The following is a 13,995-nucleotide window of genomic DNA, read 5'->3' as shown; positions in this document are numbered from 1 at the left end:
ATCCGAGAGCCAGACACGAACTGCACGGCATTCGAGAGAATGAAATGAAAGCAGAGACAAGATTTATTTGGTTTCACGCTTCTATGATTAAAAAAAACAAAAAAAGGAAAACAAACAAACAAAACCAAACCCTCAACACAGGCAGCAGGGAGTTCTCATCGCTGGGAGTGAGTTTCGGGACGAGGTGCCAGCTGCTGGCCCCGCCCCTGTGTCCTTCCCTCTGCGCCCTTGGCAAGGGCTTTTGTGACAACAGACAGTGGTAGGACCGCGCCATCTTATTACAGATTTCCTTTCCTTGCTTCTATTTCCATTTTGGTCATTTAATTAATAAGTCAGGACGGTCCATGCTCGTGCTAAATATAAGGTACTGTAGCATGTGACCTGCTGCTGGGGGATAGAGACAGCTTTTCCATTGTTGAGGACTGGAGGTTTAGGGACCAACGCCCAGAATTCTCTTTCTAGAAGACTGTGGATCCTGGTATCTTAGGCTGTTTCTGAGATTTCTTTGTGTGCAAGAAAATAACGAAAACCAGTGTAATAGGAGGTTGTTTTTTTTGTGTTTTATTTAGTGCTAAATGGTCCCTTTATGAGCTGCGGGCTGCCAGAAAAGACTCCCTGTGCGCAAACGTGCTGGCCCTCAGGGTGTGATGCCCACTCATGGGCTTCATCCCCCAAGATGAACACTTTGGACTTCTCCCTGCCTTCTTTCTCTCATATTCCGTGTCTAACCTGTCAGGAAATTCTATGGGGCTGGCCTTCAAAACACACCCCAACCTGACCCCCTTCAGCACGGCCAGGGGGTCCTGCCCCAGCCACTTCCCAAAAGCTTTGCGCAGGTTCGGAGACAGGAGTCAGGTCATCTGCTCCACACCTCCCCAGATCTCTCCATTTGGGCGGGCCCGAGGCCAAAGCCCTCAGGCTGGCCCACCGGTGCGAACGCCCGCGGCCCTTGGGTCACCCTGCTGTCCCCCTGTGGTCCCTGCAGCTGTCCCAGAACAGCCAGGTGGGCTCCTCGAGAGGCCTTCATGCTTGCCGGTCCCTCCTCCCGGAAGCCTTCCCTCCACTGCCAGGCTCAGGTGGCTCAGGTGGGGCTCAGGTGGCTCAGGCGGCCTGCCTGGTCACCATCTGTCAAACCGCAGCTGCTGGCTCCTCCCCTGACCCCCTTAATTCTGTCCTTATAATCGAACTGGTAATTCATGTAATCGTTGGCTATTGATCTACTTCGCTATTGGTTTTCCCGTCCATCCGAGTTCTGTTTGATGCGTCGGTGGCACTCGGGACATCTGCACTCAGAACACGTGGCCAAAGTTTCATAAATTCGTGCTGAAATGAACCACGCGGTGGAGTCTCTTTGCTGAACTCAGGACCATGAACCTCGGGTTTGGAGAAGTCTTCTTTCTAATGGCATTAGCACACTTCACTACTGCCAGGTGTGGAGGCCTGTGGGGGGTCGCCAGGTGTACGGCGTGGGGGAGGGGGGTGTGTGCGGTCCTGGAGGCCAGGCGCCGGCAGGTGCTCTCCGCACCCCACTTCTCAGGCTCTTGGAAGAGGCCGGGCTCCGCGGGAGCGCCCCGCACCGGGGTTACGCCATCCCCCACTCCGGGCTGCGCCCCCCCCAGGAGGTGACCCCACCGGGACGGCACCCCCCTGGGGGCTGCACCATCCCCCACTCAGGGTTGCGCCCCCCAGGAGGTGCCCCCACCCACAGGGCTGCGCCCCCCCTCCAATCCGGGACTGCCCCCTATCCACGGAGCGTGACCCCCCCCCCCACCGGGGTTACGCTATCCCCCACTCCGGGCTGCGCCCCCCGAGGAGGTGACCCCACCGGGACTGCACCACCCTTCCGGACATCGCGCCTCCCCCCGGGGCTGCCCCCACCTGAGCATCCGTGAGCCCTGCAGCCCCCCACGGCCCGCCATCGGGGGCTGGGGTAGCGAGCCGAGTCCCCGACCCGCGCGAGCGGCAAAGAAGCGGCCCCTCCGAAGTCGCTCCACACACTTTTAGGCGTTTTGGAGGCTTGTTTATTGTGACTGCGATAAGAATACGCAGGCTCCACCCTGGGAGTCACTTTTAAGTGTATTCGTGTCTAACCTAAAGCCACGCAGACCTGAGTCCTACACTGGACGACGGGCGATGACCAGGGTGAAGGCGGGCAGCCGCGAGCCACCGCGGTGGGACGCGGAACCCCGCCGCTCTTGCGCAGGCGCGTCCTCCGCGCCCGGTCCCTCCCCGCCCTCACAAGACGTGCGGAGGTGGGTGGGGCGGGGGAGCGCGGGGGGCGGAGCGTGGAGGGCGCGCGGGGGGGCGGGGCGGAGGGCGCGCGGGGTGGGGGGAGCGCGCGCGCTGGGCGGGGGGGGCGGAGCGCGGGCCGTCGTGGGCTCTGAGGAGACAAAGCCGCGTGGGGGCCGGGGGGGGTGGGCCCTGGGCTCGGTGGCGCCCCCGCCCGCGGGGAGGGCTGCGCCGACCGCCGACGCCGCGGCCGCCTCGCCTCGCAACAGGTCGGCCGCCTTCCGGGAGCCTCGCTCTGCGCCGCCGCCCCCCGCTTCCGAGACCCGGGCGCCCCGCTCGGCTCGGGCCGCGGCTCCCATGCGGTTCGGGTCCAACATGATGCCGGTAAGCGCGCGGGCCGGCGGCTAGTCCCCAGGCCACGGCCCCCTCTCCCATCCCCCACCCGCCCCCTCCCCCCCATCCCCCCGACCCCTGCGGGCAGGGAGCCGCCGACGCGCAACCGCCCAAACTTTCCTGGCGCGTCCGCCTGCGTCCTCACCCCGTGCGGGTCTCGCGCGTCGAGACTTGGGGCCCCCGGCTGTCGGGTGCTTTGTCTTTTTAAAAACTTTTTGTTGGGAGTGAAGCGGAGCCTGCTGAGGTCCGATTGCCTGTCGCTCCTGGTGTGCGAGGGCGCCCGCGCGGGGTTGGGGGGGTCGTCAGGTCGCTGGAGACCCGAGTGCCCGCGGCGCGTTCGGCCCTCGGCCCCCCCCCCCCCCCCCCCCCCCCCCCCCCCCTCGCGCTTTTGAACCCCCCGAGCCCCAGGCCCCCCGCCCCCAGCCCCTTGCTCCCCCTCCTCTGAGCCTCGAACCGGCGGGTTCCCTGATCCCGACCCTCCCCCTCTCCCAGACCCTGGAGGCCCCCGGCGGCCGCAGGGCTGACGCAGGAGCGCCGAGGCGCTTCCCTTCGGCTCCCGCGGGTTGGGTGGGGGGGCTGGGCTGCGGGCTCGTGCACGCGCCCCCCACCCCCACCCCCACCCCCACCCCCACCCCCACCCCCACCCCCAGGAGGTTGTGGTCGCGCCTCTCCCAGGGTCCAGGGGTCCTTTTGCGGTCCGCGGTGTTTTCCTAGGGCTTCCCGTGTTCAGACAAAGGAGCGGGCAACTTTCCACCGTCTGCGGAACGGAGCGACGGCGCGTTTCGGTCGTTCGCAGTTACGGGTGCAGAGTAGAAAATTCTGTGCCCCGGCTGCCCACCTGGGTCCTCACTTTCGCTGCCTCGGCCGACTTAGTTCATTGCGCTTGGTAATTGACTTTCGACGGCTTTGGGATGCTGTTTTGGCCCGCGAGGATTCAAGGAATTAGAGTGTGCGCGGTGTCCTGCACCCTATTTTAGTTTAGTACCGGCTTATGAAGTCAGGTTTGTGATGTGAATGGACCATGGGGGAGGGTGAAGGAATTTGCAATTAAAATTTGTATCCTGGGATTTACGTTTTCCTTTCTTTGGAAGTGACTTCTGCAGTTGTCTCTGAATTTTCCTACAAATTAAGGAGCAAGACCAGTACTGGTTGTTGCAGGTGATTTCTTAAGGATGGTTTCACGGTATCCTTTGGGCTTTCTTAAAACTTGGGAGAGTTTTGGGGCGTCTGGGGGGCCCAGTGGGGTACGCCTCCATCTCTTGATCTCAGCTCAGGTCTTGATCTAGGGTGGTGAGTTCGAGCCCCGTGCTGGGCATGAAGCCTGCTTAAAAACAAAACAGGAGACTTTTCCTTGTCGCAGCCGGACACCGGCTGACCAGTTTGTAAAGAGCTGCTGGCCCTGGAGGCTGGTACGGTTCTTCCCATCCATGCACACCAGCCTGGAGCCAGAGCCTCGGTGTTTGCTCAGCCCCCTTTGTGACCAGAACTACCTTCTTGTTTTGAAAAGTGATTCCTCTCCCGCTCTCACCATCTGTAAAGTGGGGACGATGGTAACACCAGCTCTCAGGGTGGTTGTGAGGAGCGGGGTCCCTGTTTCTGAAGCCCCAGCTTGGGGTAGGTGCTAGATAAGAGCTCGTGCAGGATTTGCAGGACTGGCCACCTCAGACGTTTGTGGCCTGTGTGTCACGTAACCACGTGAAGCAGGTGTTCATTCAGTAACACCACTCTCTCTGTGTCTTTATCCTGTAATAGTTGGGGTGCCTGAAAATGAGCCTATTTTCTTAAATATATTTCTCCTCTCTGGCTTTTAATATACAGCACTTGGATTTTAATTTTAGCATTGAGCGAAGTTTTGCATTTTATCACTTAACCAGTTATTAAAAATCTTAACCCAATTTATTAGGACAAGCGTTGGGATTCATATGAACAGATGGATCGGCGCAGGATGTAGACCGTTGTCTTGATGTGCTTTTTTTGGTTGTGGTTAAATGTACATAACAAAAATTGCCCTTTTAACCATTTTTAAGTGTGTAGCTCTGTGGCATTAAGAACACATTCCATGCATTGCCCTTAAAGACATTCTGAAGATAACAGCTGGCTACTTAGACAGTGTTATATTAAAAGTGTACAGATAAATGTGTTTGTGTATTTTCTCACCAAATGGTAGAGAATCAAGTGACTTTCATGTGGGACATGAAGCGATAATTGGACGCAAAACCAGAAGGGGAAGGTGCATTTTAGTAGGCTAACTAAAAATAAGTAGGCAAACGCTGAGAGGGTAGGGGTAATGATAGGGTACAGCAGAGCAGGCGAGATCATTAACACTCATTTCCAGATACCCACCACAGTGTCTCTGATTCTCTGATAATTTCTACAACTTGGTAAGAAGAAACGGATTAATGTTTCATCCTTGACACTTTATTTTCCCTCATTGAAGAACGAATTGTTCGCAGGTTGAATGTCACTTTTTTTAAGTGAGCCATCGTCGTTGTATTTGGTTATCAGATAAAGATAATTTAAAAGCAAAATTTCTCAGCTATTTAAAATTATATCGGATATCTTTTTTTATACTTTCATTTTGGAAAGCATTACATTCAAAGAAAGCATATATTCAGAAATATTTCTATGAGAGAGGTTAGCTAACTCTGAAAGCATTCAGATATGACTTGATAAACATTTGTACCTGCTACCAAAATGGTAGATTAAAAAGAGCAAAAACCGGGGCGCCTGGGTGGCTCCGTCGGTTTAGGGGCCGACTTCGGCTCAGGTCATGATCTCGCGGTCCGTGAGTTCGAGCCCCGCGTCGGGCACTGTGCTGACAGCTCAGAGCCTGGAGCCTGTTTCAGATTCTGTGTCTCCCTCTCTCTGACCCTCCCCCATTCATGCTCTGTCTCTCTCTGTCTGAAAAATAAATAAATATTTAAAAAAAAATTAAAAAAAAAAAAAAGAGCAAAAACCAAAACTACACACAGAACCGCACACAGTATTCTGCAGAACCACATGGAGGGCCGGAGGACTCGAATGTGTCTCTGGTAGATATCCTCTCTCGGGCATGGATGTCCCGTGTCCCTGTGGCCAGCATGGGGGCCACCAGCCACCTGCAGCTTCAGCACTTGGCATGCGACTAATGGGACTGAAATTTTAAAAAGATTATTTAGTTTAAATATATCTAGATAGCTGATGTGCCTGATGGCCACTGTGTGGGCAGGGCAGTCTGACAAGGTAGCACAGAGAAGAACTTCACCCTTGAGTGATGTATTTGCAGCTTCACGTTCCCGTTAATGCTTTAAAACCAAATAGTGATGGCCTGTTTACCCCTAATGACTTGGAAAATGTGTTTTCCAACTATTTGGTGTTCTCTTTGAACAAATCTCATCATACAGCCCTGCTGCAGATAATGTTTTCAAGAAAATGATTGCTTATTTTAAAAAGCTCAATTGACCTGATCATGGTTTAAGTCTTTTTTTTTTTTAAGTTTATTTATTTATTTTGAGAGAGAGAGCGCGCGCACAGGTGTACGGGTGTGAGTCGGGGAGGGGCAGAGAGAGGGAGTGAAAATCCCGAGTAGGCTCCACGCTGTCAGCACAGAGCCCTATGCGGGACTCAAACTCCTGAACCGAGATCGTGACTTGAGCGGACATCAAGAGTCGGAGGCTTCACTGAAAGCTACCCAGGCGCCCTGATGATGATTTAAGTTTTAAATTTATGACATTTTACCTTCCAGTGCTGCAGAGGTGTCCTCATTATTTCTAGTTGTTCCATGATGCTGCTGTAAGATAATATCTGATGGTCTGAGCTTCTGGTTTGGGGAGTCTAGCAAAAAAAAAAAAAATGGGCATGGGGCACCTGGGCGGCTCAGTTGGTTAAGCGTCCAACTCATGATTTCAGTTCAGGTCGTGATCACACGCGGTTCGTGGGATCCAGCTCTGCATGGGGCTCTATGCTGACATTGTGGAACCTGCTTGGGATTTTCTCTTTCTCTCTCTCAAGGGTAAATTAAAAAAAAAAAAGTGAGCCAACTTCAGAGTTAAAAAAAAAAATGGGTTCTTACAGTATCTCCTTTAGGAGTCTGACACCTGCTCAGTAGGATTTCTGTATTTCTATAGGAGACTGCACCTGGGGCACCTCACAGACCAAAGGCATGACTTCTGCTCAAATGCTTGTATTATTTTCATGTAAAAAAAGTCTTATTTGCACATATTTCCAAACTGAAATTAGGTGTTGAGATTAGAAAGGTTTCAAGTTCTAGCTTTAGAACGTTGTATATGATTATACCTTGTGGTGAAAGAATTTCTTGTTGTTGAGTAAGCAAGCTTAGGTTTTATTCCAGAGTAAAGTTTAAGGTAGGTTCTCTGTCTTTATAGGATTGTAATTCTCAAAGGCTCTTAAACACATCCTCTGTTTTAAAAAATGTGGCAAAAGCCTCACATTTTATGTGCTATAGTGACATTTGTTGCCTTGTGACTTCTGCTGTCTTAATTAAAAGCTCAAAAGCATTAAAATTTTTTTTTTTTGTATTTTTATGTTTCAGGGGAACATTTTAGACTTCACAAAGAAACTGAGCACGAGCATACACCTGCTTGTATTTTAACAGCTGCAGAGAATTTATTTATCTGGAAGGGACATTTATCTGCAGGACCCAAAAACAGAGGGTCATTTAGTCATGCACTGCTTCCAGGAAGAGCTGTTTTCTCTCCCTCTTTGTGTCACCGTCCCCCAAAGGTAGAAAGTAGCAGCAGTAAAACACGATCTCTCTCTTCTGAAGCCTGTAAGGAATGCCGAGACTTTTATCGTCCGGTGACCTGTCAGGGTGTGTGGCAGGCATTCCCTGAGTCTGTCCAAAGCCGACCTCACGCATCCTCGGCCCTGCCGGTGGGGGGGTGCCATCCTGGGCTGTGAACCTCTCACCAACTCCCACTACGTTATCAAAGGATAAGGAGAGTGGGAGAGAGAGTTTAGGAATCCAGAGTGTTCTTTTCAGCTCATGCCACTTAGTCAAGTCAAACATTATTTAAATACTTGCTTTTTGATGGTGTGCTATGGACTGAAGAGAGCATTTTTCTTTAATGAGTTGTAATTGAGAAAAGAAAACACAGGTGATAGATTCTGAAATATTTACTTACTTTGGAGTGCCGAGTGAGACATTAAAATTTTACATTCTGTTGGGGAGAGCCAAGGAGAGGTTGTGGTCAGGAGGGGATCCCCGCAGAAGTACTGGGCCACACGGAGGCATAACTCCAAAAACTTTCTGTGTAAGGTCTCAGCAAAAGAAAGTTATTTCAGCGGAGAAACGCAAATTGTAAACATAGATCATCTGTAGGAAAAGTAGCTTCCCACAACTTGTGGTCATTTTGATTTTTTTCTACATAAAATATATCCAAAATCGAGTGATTTATTGGGATGCTAATAGGACTAGACATTCGTTGAAAATATTTATTGAGCCAGTAAATACTGAACTTTTACTTCTGAAATGCCTACCTCACTGGTTTCTCTAGAAACAGGTTTTTAACTTAGTACTACTTTAAGTTTCCAACATTTCAAATAAAAGCGTGTAAGATGCAAGTTGAGAAAAGCAGTAGAAAACCATAATGCATGAATTGTTGCAGGATTCCAGTTTAAAGTGCTCTCCAGTCGGAGCTGGGTGGGACAGCTGGCTCGTCCCCGCAGCGGAGAGGACACTTCCTGAGTGACGTGTGTCCTGGGCTCCTGCTTTTTCCCCCGGGACGGGAAGCAGCCTCTCCTGAGACTGCACAGTGCCCGCTGGTGTAGGCTGGCAATCCTGTCTGGTTTCTGTGCGACCATGGGGGGTCACTTTCTCTTCAGGGTTCTGTAGACAGGGCTCCAAGGCGATGATGCCGATGATGCGGGGAAGGAAGGAAGGGTCGGGAGTGGCAGGCGGAGGGACGGGGACCTCCCAGCGCCTGCGAGAGAAGGGTCCCGGGTGGCACAGCAGTGACCTGCCCGGCACGGTGTCACCAGGAAGCCGAGATGGGTGCCGAGTGAGCAAGGAAGAGCGATTCAGCCCAGTGATGTGAGTTTATCGGAAGTAAACAAGGGACTGAATTTATTTTTTTATTTTTTATTTTTTTTTCAACGTTTTTTATTTATTTTTGGGACAGAGAGAGACAGAGCATGAATGGGGGAGGGGCAGAGAGAGAGGGAGACACAGAATCGGAAACAGGCTCCAGGCTCCGAGCCATCAGCCCAGAGCCTGACGCGGGGCTCGAACTCACGGACCGCGAGATCGTGACCTGGCTGAAGTCGGACGCTTAACCGACTGCGCCACCCAGGCGCCCAACAAGGGACTGAATTTAGATGGAATCCCCTTAAATCATGGTGCTTCATTCTTCCCCATTTACCCATTGGTTGTATTTGGATGGCCACTCTGGGCCAGCTCCTGGTGAGAAAATACTTAGTAACCGTCTGCTGTGTGTGTGGGGCACTGGTGGGTGCAGGAAAGGGTACCCCACTTGCTGGGAGCTCCCCTTCCCTGAGCTAGTTTCGGGGTGGAAAATACGGAAGAGAAGGTGAGGCTGGGATTTCAGCAGGATAAGGTGGCCGGGATGGTCACTCTAGACTGGACGCGGGTTGGGCCGGGCCTGCTGAGACGGAGTGGAACCTGTCACCTAGTCAGAACCGCAGGCCTATGGAGCCTGTCACCTAGTCAGAACTGTGGGCCGCGTGCATAGGCCGAGTGGCCTGCAGGGAATGCAGTGCCCCTGAGGGGGGACAGCAGGGAGGGGCCGGCATCTCCTCGATGAGCACAGACCCCTGCGCCGCTGTGTGGAGAGTAGGTTGAGGAGGTGCGGGGGGGGGGGAAGGGGAGGAGGGGGGGGTGGAAGGTCCATGGACAGCTGCCTGGAATGGGGAAGAGCCACACCTTGTCACCCCAAGGGCCCAGCACATAGTGTGAACTGGGCGGGAACTTGTCAACCTTAGGTAAAACTGGCAGGAATGTGTTTATTTGGAAATAACAACAGAGAATTGCAGGTTGGGGACAGGCTGGCTTTGGGACAACCATAGGCAGGTCCAACAAAGAGGAGAGGAACGTTCTTTTATGGACAAAAAGGAAGTTGGGAGGGGTTGTTTTGAACCAAAGTCCACTGGAGAAGCAGTGGGGTTGAGGGTGATGGTGGTTTCTCAGTGGCTGAGCTGTGGGGGGGCCGGGGGATGCCCACACATCTTCCCCATGGGGCCTGGAATTCAGGATGCTTTCCTGTTGGATCTGTAATTGACAGTTCTTCCTGTGATTGACCTTGAGCGGTACAGCTCCCCCTTCCAGCCTCCCCTTCTGCATCCAGAATCTGCTTTAGGGATGTTTCTCTGTATTAATCTTCACAACACTCAATTGACACATCTTGTCACCTGCTTGAATAACTTGCTCGGGTGGTACAGATGCGGAGAAGTGTCAGGGTGAGAGTGGAGACAGGACGGCCTGCCTGGGGTTGGGAACAGGGCCGGATGTAGTAAGGGGAGACCTCTCCGAACCCACAGGCTCCTCCCTGCGGGACCGAGGGGAAACCAGACTTCGTAGAAGAAGAAAGTTCTAAAGAGCTCAAGACGAGCCTACGTCTCTGTGGTTCTGTGAAACCGAGCGGGGCCAATCCGGTTTCCTGAGGAAGCCCTAACCTTGAAAACGTTTGACCACGGGACCACACCACCTGGATGGCTTCTGATGGTTTCACCTAAAAGTTCCTTTACCAGTTGTTTTTAATTCCAAGATGCTTCGTTTTATTGCCAGAGATACGTGTAGCCTGACATCTGGGAGATTACAGTCCGAGTTGTCGTAGTTCTACAGGGTGTCCTGCCATTGCTTCTCTGAACCACAGCAAGATGTGGAGGGTTTGTGATACGTGGGTAATTGTTAGTAACTTGCTGATTTCCAGAAAAGGGGCACTATTTTGAGTCACTTTCATTTTAAAGGCAGAAAAGTCTTTCCCCGGTACCTGTGGCTTGCTGCTCTCAGCAGCTGGAGACCTGGGTGTTGTGGCCAGCTCTTTCTGCTTTTCCTGTTTTTTAATGTTTATTTTTGAGAGAGAGAGAGACGCAGCGTGAGCAGGGGAGGGGCAGAGAGAGGGAGAGACAGAATCCGAAGCAGGCTCCAGGGTCAGAGCTGTCAGCACAGAGTGCAGTGCAGGGCTCGAACTCCTCAACTCGCTGAAGTTGGATGCCTAACTGACTGAGGCACCCAGGCGCCCCTTCTGCTTTTCCATCCGCGCCCCCCCCCCCCACCTGTGTCATGGGCCCTCTCCTGCGCTGTCACTCCGCTGCCTAGGCCCTCTCCTTGCCATCTTCGTCCCCGCCCTGCTCTCTGCCCCTTTAGTCTGTTCCACGCACTTCCTCCGTGTGGTTTTTCCTGAACCGAAGTCTGCGTCTTCCTTCTCCAGCATGCTCCAAGACTGATTTCTGTTACGGCATATGGGAGAAGCTCCCTCTGCAGAGACGGAGTGTCCGTCATCCAGCCCAGTGGGTTTCGGCCCTTTGGTGTCATCCGGACACTTCGTTCCAGGGTGTCAGGCCTCGCAGAGGAAGTGGTAGAGTCAGAACACCGAACAAGGCCGTGTCGGTCGTGCCGCCACTCGCTGGCCTGCCTTCGGAATTGTGTTGTCCTCCTAAGATCCGCTCACACCTGGGGTGTGCTCCCCGGGGGGTCTGCGTGAGGACCGTGGGCAGGGCCGAGGCCAGCGTTCCTCTTGTCACAGCAGGCATACGCCGTCGTACGTTTCTGCCCATGACGCTCTGCTCCCCGTGACCGTGACCGTGCTGTAGCTGTGTGCGTGTGTGAGATGAGGCCCGTGCGCCGGGGCGTCCGCAGCATGCCTGTGCCTCACGGGCCGAGCGGTGACCCGTCCCTGCCTGTCCGTCCAATCTCACTCCGCCTGCACGGCCCAGCAGCCCCGGAGTGCAGTCGTCACCGCACGCCGCTGTGCTTGTGTGCTGTCTCTGCCCGGATGTTCCTCTTCCTGCTGGGCTCACTCCCGTCGGTTCCAGTTCAGCGGCACGGTGACAGGGTGGCCTGTCTCTGTCCCAGGACGCTGTGCGCACCCCGCGGGCGGTTCTCCCGTGCGTCCTCCTGTCGGCCCTGCGTACACCTGTGCGTTTTGGCACCCGGAGCGTGCTGGACTCTTGTGGGGACTTGGTGCACATCGTTCCGGCGATTGTCCTTGGGGACGCTAGTTCTCGCCCGCTTCGTATATGTCCATCGTTGGCTTGGCTTTGAGCTTCCTCAGAGTTCCCAGAGCTGACGTCTCGGAGGACAGAGTCGGAGGCGCTGGGGGGAGAACTGGAAGCAGTGGGTTGCTCGTGCTCCCGGTGTCCTGGTGGATCAGGAAGATTGTGTGCTCGGTGAGGAAGAGCAAAGAACAGGACGAGGAAGTGCCTTTACGTGCAGTGGCTGCGGTGCCCAGTTTAGAGGAGAGCATTGGCAACGGCAGGGAAGGAGGGGTTGCAGGTGCGGAATGACACAGTTCAGAGTTTAGTCCTCTTACTTTATTTGTTGTTTATGACGGATGGTGAGTACAGAGCGGCCTGGAGCGAGTGTACTTGGGGTTTGAAGTCTGTCTAAGTCTGGGGTCGGGCACGGTTGAAAAGGAGGGAACAGATTTTCCTTCTTTATCATTTTTGTTTTTAACTTTAGAGACCACAAATGGGGAAGGGGTAGATGGGGAGGGAGAGAGAGAGAGAATCTTAGGCAGGCTCCATGCTCAATGTGGAGCCCGATGCGGGCCTTGAACTCGTGAATGGTGAGATCATGACCTGAGTCGAAGTCAAGAATTCAACACTCAACAGACTGAGCCACCTAGGCGCCCCTGGAACAGATTCCTCAAGTTACCCTCAAATAAGCAGAGTGCTCTGTTTCTTCTTAGAGACGGCGTCTGGCTTTGAGAAAGCTCACAGAAGTTGCACTGTGTGTTCGGGTAGTAGCTCACTCTTTTTTTTCTTTTTAAATGTTTCTTTCTTTATTTTGACAGAGAACCCCAAGCAGGCTCTGCTCTCTTAGTGCACAGCCCAAAGCGGGTCTGCATCTCATGACCATGAGATCATGACCTGAGCTGAAATCGAGAGTCGGATACTTGACCGGCTGAGCCCCCCCAGGCGCCCCGGAGCTCACTCTGGGTCGTGTTTTGCTCTCCTGCTGACTCCCGTGTGCCGTGGAGCTTCGCCTCTCTGACCCACAGTGTCCGTGCAGCTCAGCGAGCATGTTTGCGGTTTGTGATACTAAGATAGCAAAGTAGTTCGGGGGTGGAGGAAACCTTAGGGCCAAAGCCTCCGGTCCTAAAGGAATGTGTAGACCAGTGAGGCAGATAAGACAGGATACAAACAAGTGCAGTGTGAGTAGATGTTGGACAAAGAGAGTTTTCTTCTGGCTGGAGGGTGTGTGTGTGTGTGCGTGCGTGTGAGTGTGTGTGCGCGTGGAGGAGGAGGAGGAGCTGGAGGCACTTTTAAGGTCTCTGAATTATCCTAGAAGGATGGGGTGGCTTAGACGGTAGGGAACAGCTGAGCTAATCTAGGGAGGTGAGTGAGGAAAATTGTGGGTGTTTAGATTTCTCATTTGATGATTTGAGGCTGTCACTTAAACTACGTTCCGTGAAATTTAGACTGTGCAGAGGTAAATGCCAGGGCACATGGAGGTGGTGTGTCCATAGTGTTATCAGGTTAGCTCCTGGCGCCGTGATCGTTCCTGACTCAGCCCTCGTGTGCGGCGTCTTCCCCCGGAGCGTCCTCGCCCCTGCTGGCTGTGACAGAGGTCATTCAGCAGTTGGGACTGGGAGGGCTCAGAACCAGGAGCTTCTCCAGAGGGACTCACGTTGGGAGGAGGACCAAGTCCCGGAGGTGACTGCTCTGTCGCTGCGGGTACGAAGTGGGGGTGTGATCTAACACCCGAGACCAGCGTGCAGCGTTCTGAGACCCTCTTTCTGTGTGTAGAGAACATTTCTCCACAATAAAGTAGCCACTTCTACTTGTTTTATCGTTTTTTTCTGGCAGGGTGATCATCTCAGACAGTGACGGCGCTCTGGATGACACTCAGTGGGTCCTGAGTGTTCAGTGATTGGTATCGAGACTTCATGTGTTGTTGATTTCTAGATTCTATTCACTGGCTGTAGTGACCAAAAGAGTAAAAAAAAGACACCCAGTGATGGTTTTATGATTTTGCTTTAAATAAGTCAGATTTGGCCTTAGAAACTGATGGACTGATTTTGAAACACACCATAAGAAAAAGCAGTGCGCTTAGCGTAGGTCTCAGTGTCGCCGGCCCTTGGTGGAGCCTGGGACATGTAGCTCCTGGAAATTGGGAGGTTTTAAAAAGCAGCTTTAGGGCCTTGAGGGTAAACTGCAGGCAGGAGTCCTCGCGGCTTTCACGGCAGTGGTGCT

The 13,995-nt window shown here is 53.2% G+C and overlaps 1 protein-coding gene and 1 long non-coding RNA gene across 5 annotated transcripts in view; both read left to right on the top strand.

The window, feature by feature from the left end:
* The first annotated feature begins 2,358 nt into the window (after positions 1 to 2,358).
* The window catches only part of TP53BP2 (tumor protein p53 binding protein 2), a 53,598-nt gene continuing 41,961 nt past the window's right edge, over positions 2,359 to 13,995 (top strand). For all 4 annotated transcript variants that reach the window (XM_049633779.1, XM_049633777.1, XM_049633778.1 and 1 more), the window contains exon 1: positions 2,359 to 2,613. Coding sequence is in view for 3 of the 4 variants with exons in the window: in XM_049633777.1 (XP_049489734.1) it covers positions 2,587 to 2,613 (27 nt within the window). In the remaining variant the exon portion in view is untranslated. The remainder of the gene's footprint in view (positions 2,614 to 13,995) is intronic.
* LOC125925063 (uncharacterized) lies at positions 3,280 to 5,584 on the top strand. The gene is made up of 3 exons (XR_007458689.1): positions 3,280 to 3,508; positions 3,714 to 3,805; positions 4,526 to 5,584. It is a non-coding gene; the product is annotated as an uncharacterized LOC125925063 (long non-coding RNA).

This window comes from Panthera uncia, chromosome F1 (genome assembly GCF_023721935.1).
Source record: "Panthera uncia isolate 11264 chromosome F1, Puncia_PCG_1.0, whole genome shotgun sequence".
NCBI lineage: Eukaryota > Metazoa > Chordata > Mammalia > Carnivora > Felidae > Panthera > Panthera uncia.
The sequence above is the reverse complement of the archived record's forward strand: the minus strand, read 5'-3'. Positions and strand labels throughout refer to the sequence as shown.